The 5,000-nt window shown below is 57.4% G+C and overlaps 2 protein-coding genes across 2 annotated transcripts in view; one reads left to right on the top strand and one right to left on the bottom strand.

Moving 5' to 3' along the window:
- Positions 1 to 356, top strand: part of CUNH17orf50 (chromosome unknown C17orf50 homolog) — an 850-nt gene extending 494 nt beyond the window's left edge. Inside the window, exons 1-2 of the mRNA XM_050132251.1 lie at positions 1 to 30; positions 110 to 356. The exon at positions 1 to 30 is cut by the window's left edge and continues 494 nt beyond it. Coding sequence (XP_049988208.1) covers positions 1 to 30; positions 110 to 356 — 277 coding nt within the window. The remainder of the gene's footprint in view (positions 31 to 109) is intronic.
- A 1,668-nt stretch (positions 357 to 2,024) lies between these two features.
- Positions 2,025 to 5,000, bottom strand: part of Mmp28 (matrix metallopeptidase 28) — a 21,550-nt gene continuing 18,574 nt past the window's right edge. The window contains exons 5-8 of the mRNA XM_050132250.1: positions 4,212 to 4,457; positions 3,601 to 3,750; positions 3,139 to 3,306; positions 2,025 to 2,419 (exon numbers count right to left, since the gene is read on the bottom strand). Of these exons, the coding sequence (XP_049988207.1) occupies positions 2,025 to 2,419; positions 3,139 to 3,306; positions 3,601 to 3,750; positions 4,212 to 4,457 (959 nt within the window). The remainder of the gene's footprint in view (positions 2,420 to 3,138; positions 3,307 to 3,600; positions 3,751 to 4,211; positions 4,458 to 5,000) is intronic.

The following is a 5,000-nucleotide window of genomic DNA, read 5'->3' as shown; positions in this document are numbered from 1 at the left end:
TCTGGGTGGCCTTGCTGCGCCCGCGGACAGGTGAGATGCAGGCACCCGGGGCCGAGTTTTAGGGAGGAGGGCCGCAGGGCCACTGAGCACTCACGTCCCCGGCCCGTAGGAAGCGTGGTGCCCCGGAAGAACCGTGCGTGTTGGAGACGCGGCGGCGGCCACCGCGCCGCGGGGGCTGTGCGCGCTGCGAGATCCTTTTCTGCAAGAAGTGCAAGAGCCTGCATAGCCACCCAGCTTACATTGAGCACTGTATTCTGGAGCACCCTGACCCGAGTAAGGCGGAGGCCGCCGGGAGCTCTGAGCGCATCCACTCCCAGCCTCCGCGCCCGCAAAGCTCTAAACTCTTCTATCTCTAGTGCGTTTCACAGAACTGTCCTTTCAAGCCGCCGTCCTTGGCGCCTCCTTACGGTGAGAAGGCCCACTGTCGGTTCACGGTCCCACCTGTGAGGGTCTAGTTGAACTACAGCAGGCACTACTCCCCAGACTGTATCCAGCAACTATAGCCCTCCTGACCCACGCCTCCAATACAGCCTCACCGGCATCTTTTTAGGTCCTTCTGGCCAGGCGGACAGAGGCATCGCTTGAAGAAAAATAGCTTCGGGGTTCCCTCAGCCCTCGAAGAAATCGCCTCTTTCCCTCTACCCCCCCCCCCCCCCAATAAAGTCTCTAATCAGAGTCTTCTGAAGTGGAGTGGAGTGAGAAAAATGGGACCCTCCTTTCTCTCTCCTGGGTACAACCCAAAAAAACAGGTCCTAGCAGGGAGGTGCTTCCGTGGTCTACCCAGGACTGGGCAGTACAAAGCACTTGCATCGAAGGGCAGTCAAAGGCCATTTTGTCCACTGCACAGAGAAGAAAGGAGGGCACAGGGCCAGCAGTGCCTCTGGGGAACTGCAGGCTGCTCCCCTGCCAAATCATTCTCCTGTCCCTGAGAGCTGGCTCGCCGCGGTGGTCGTGGTCACCGTGTGTGTGCAGCGGGCCTTGGTAGGTGGGGGAGGCAGGGTGGGATGGAGATCCAGATGCTAAAATGAATACCGAGACTGGCTCCGACGAAAGGGGAAAGCTGGGGAGCTGGTTCCTTCTCCAGGAATCCCAGCTATTCTTGGCTACACAGAATGGGCTTCGGAAGGCTGCTGCGTGTGTGGCCTGGAGAATGGGGCCATTGAGAGCAAACAGGCCTCGCCCAATCTGCGGAGCTGCTTGGAGGCTGCATTCCCAGTGCCTGCAATGGGCAGACCCCGAAGGACTCTCGGCCATTTTCCTGCTGCGCAAGTCCGGTCATCTGGAAGGCAAACTGGGTGAAGATGGCCTGCGTTTCGAAGAGAGACGCACCCCCTCTCTCCATGACAACCGTACACACACAGCGGGCTGTCCCTTAGTTGGATGTGAGACCATAGTCTCTGTGTCTCAAGTACCTATCTGCTTCTACTGAGAAGGGTGGAATGTTCTGCCCGAGGAAGGCTGCTACACCTCTAGGCTGACCAGCTGGGGGTGCTTCTTCATCACCCCAGACAAAAAGTCAGGGCCGGAGGCCCACGTTCCCTTTTGCTCGGCCTCTTGATCCAAAAAAAAGGGGGGGGGGCCTCTGGCAGTGGAGCAGAGCCTTCACTGCACCCCAACCTGCTAGTGGTGGGAGGCAGGGTGAAGTCTCTTGTGGAATAATACGTGATTTCCCAAGAAAGGAGCCTGAAAGGCATAGAAAGGGCGGTTCCTGCAGAGTAGTCCTCTATCCCGGTGGAGTTTTGCATCCTCTTTGGTGGGACTCAGCCCTATGGGTATGGGACTGCACCTTCAACGGAACAGAATCCCCTCACGAGTGAGAGGGAAAGAGGTCCTTGAAGGTAAGGGCTCTGGGAACCCGGTTTTTGTTTCTCCTTCGACCGCGGGAATAATGCAGATTTCCTGCTGGTGGCAGTGTTACTGGGAAGTTCCTGCGAGGTTCAAGGGCTTCCTAGACAGGCCCCGCCCCTCAGGTGGGGGTGGGGCGAGCAACCACGGTTCAACTGTTCATTCAGTACCGGGAGCCTTCAGAAGAGGGCACCTCCTGAGTTGGCATTCCAACAGCCCATCCAGGGCAGCTCTGTGGCCCAGCGGCCAGAGCTGGTTACCCGCAGTTTGGCTTGATCTAGGTGCCAGTAGTGGTCATCTCTGAAGAAGACGACGGAGCCGTCTGGCCTTGGCAGCGCGCCACTGACCTCCTCAGGGACCCCGGCCCAGTCTCTCAGGCTGCGGGGATAGTAGGGCTCCACTTGCATCGCCCCTCGAGCCAGCACGTAGTAGCGGGCGCCCTTGAAGAGGATAAGGCGGCGCAGAGGCGGGAAGAAGAGAGCTGCGTCCGGGTGACGGGGCAGACCTCTAGCCCGGCACAGCTGTGAGTTACCCCCTACAGACTTCGTGCCCTGGAACCTCCAACATCGACTCCCTGTGGGGCATTGAGAGAAACAGAGTGAGCTGGAGGCCCTCACTCATTGGCCTTCCACTCCATCTCTGTCCCCTTGGTTCCTTGTCTTTCTGAGAGCCCCAGATCGTTAGTTACCCTTGGAGTCAAAGTGTGGCTAAGAACTAGGGAGTACACGGTAGAGGGGAACCGGTTATGGCCTAGACTCCCAGCAGGTGCCAGCAGAGAGCGGACGTTGCTGAAAGACCGTCTACCCCAGTCTATCCCAGGCTGGGGAGGGTGAGAGGGGAGTGTTGGGGAAAAGGGTAGGGGTGGGGTGGCTGGAGACCGGATTCCCTGCCTCAGGAGTGAAAGGAAGATCGAATAGATGTGTGCTGTCCACCCTTCAGCCACTGCCTTTTACCCAGTTTCCTCACACCTGAGCATTGCTTTCCCTACCCAAGAAATGCAAGTTCCAAAAGCTAAGCGGCATGCCAGCCTCACACAGCCAGGATGGCAGGGCAGACACCTTCAGGCTTCCTGCTGACCTGTGGACGGGAGGGCAGTCCTCCCCCTACAGTTTCTATACCGCGACCACCGGGACACTTGCTGCTCCCCAGCAGTTCCATCCCTGAAAGGAGTCCTTCCTGGGCCACAGGTTTAACAATGAGTTCTACCAGGGACTCATTGCTGGGGATCGTCCCCTCTCTTCACTTCGTGTAGGACCTCCCACACCACAATCTCAGCTGACTCGGGGCTGATACCTTTGAAGAAGTAGAAGTCTCCATCTTCCAGGGACACTGCAGCAGCCTCAATATTGGGGGGCAGCCCAGGCCACCTTTTCTGTAGCGCACGGGGCTCTGAAACATTGCCGTCCGCTGTGACTTCCCAGACGTGGCTCCCTTTGAAGACGTGCAGCCGCCATTGCCCGTCTGTCCCCAGACAAGAGGTGACTGGAAAGGCCATTGGCCTCCTGCTGACTTTGGGGGAGGGTGCTGCCCTAAACCCGGTTTTCCAGACAAGCCGAAGGTGGGTTGCATAAGGGGGCTGAGGGAAGTAGGAGTTCTAAGCTGGGCCTGAGCTTGACACCCCCCCCCCACCAGGACAGCGGGTGATTCCGGATATCTATACTCCAGATACTTCCATTCCCTAGTCATTCAGCTATGGGAGCCCTAGAGATGCGGAGAAGGGAAAAAAGACCCCAGACACGGTTGGGATCATCTTACCTACAGTGATGGCATCAAAGGAAGAATGGCAGTATTTAGGACCTCTGGTTTCCGGGCGTATCCTCTGGGAACTGTGAGGGTCCCAGGCCTCAAAGTCAGTGAATCGCTTTCCGGGGAGTTGAGTGGCCACTGAGCGACCCAGGGGCTTCCCTTAAGATTCAAGAAGAGAGATAGCAGACATGGGTGGACATACACACTTGGAGGGCTCAGGACCCTTCGTCTGCTCTGCCCATGATCTGAGACCCAAGGAAGGAGAGAGGGGAGAGGTGAGTGCAGCCCTGGTTCTTGGTTTTCACCGAGAGTGCACTAATCCAGGAATCTCCTCTCCCACCCGACAGCCCAGAAAAGAGATAACACGAGACTGGAAGACCAAAGGGTTCTGAGCTAAGGGCAGAGGTTTGCACTCATGCATTGCTTGGAACTGATGGAGAAATGGGGGAAAGCAGAGCCTGCGGGATATTCAGATCTCCAGCGTGCCTGAGGTTTTAGGACAGAGAAGATTGGAGCAAGGAAGTGACGGGGATGGGGGGAATCCTGTTTGAGGAGCCAGAGTCCGAAGACTGGAGACCACAGGGGACAAGCGCAGAGTCAGGAGCAGGCTGGGGGCTCACCATACAGGTTCTGCACTGCTAGCACGTCGTCCCAGCTGAGCAGGGCGTCGCGGCCCAGCTTCTTGTAGTAGGGAGCCATGAGCGCGCGTGGCGCGGGCGAGTGCGCGAGGCCGAGCGTGTGGCCAATCTCGTGCGCGAGCACGACGAACAGGTTGCGCCCGCGGCGGCGGCTCAGGGTCCAGCGCTCATCCCGGTCGAAATGCGCTTCGCCCCGGCGAGGCAGGAAGGCGTGGGCCAGGGCGCCCCCTGCGAGCGGCACGAAAGAGGCACGGTGAACTGGAACCAGGGGCTCCCTCGCGCAGACACCAGGCTCCTACGTGGTGTGTGTGTGTGTGTGTGTGTGATTTTCTAACTTCCCTTTCTAGTCTGATAGGCGCGGGAGTGCCAGCAGGTGAGCAGATGTCTAAGGGATCTTAAGGGAAGATCATGGTAGACTCAGCTAGGGGCCAAACTGCCTGGGCTTCGAAGATGCTAGATTTACCATTTACTAACTGTGTGATCTTGGGCAGACAGCTTAATCTCTCGGAACGAGCGCGTGTCACTTGATTCTTAGAAGAGTGCCTATCCTAGGCACTACTAATATCGGTTACCCCTAGAAGGAGGATGGTAAGGCTTTGTCCTGTTTCCTGACCTGGCCCCTTCGTGGGTTATGTTCAGGAGTCAGCAGACTGAACACAATGTGCTTCTATGTGTATGCACATTTTCTTTAAAAAAAAAAAAGTTTTTCTTTTTGAGTCAGGCAGTGGTGGCCTATGCCTTTAATCCTAGCTCTTGGGAGGCAGAGGCAGG

This window comes from Alexandromys fortis, unplaced genomic scaffold, assembly GCF_014885135.2.
Source record: "Alexandromys fortis isolate MF-2015 unplaced genomic scaffold, M_Fortis_MF-2015_v1.1 scaffold_412, whole genome shotgun sequence".
Classification (NCBI taxonomy): domain Eukaryota; kingdom Metazoa; phylum Chordata; class Mammalia; order Rodentia; family Cricetidae; genus Alexandromys; species Alexandromys fortis.
Note: the sequence above shows the minus strand (reverse complement) of the source record. Positions and strands in the feature narration are given on the sequence as shown.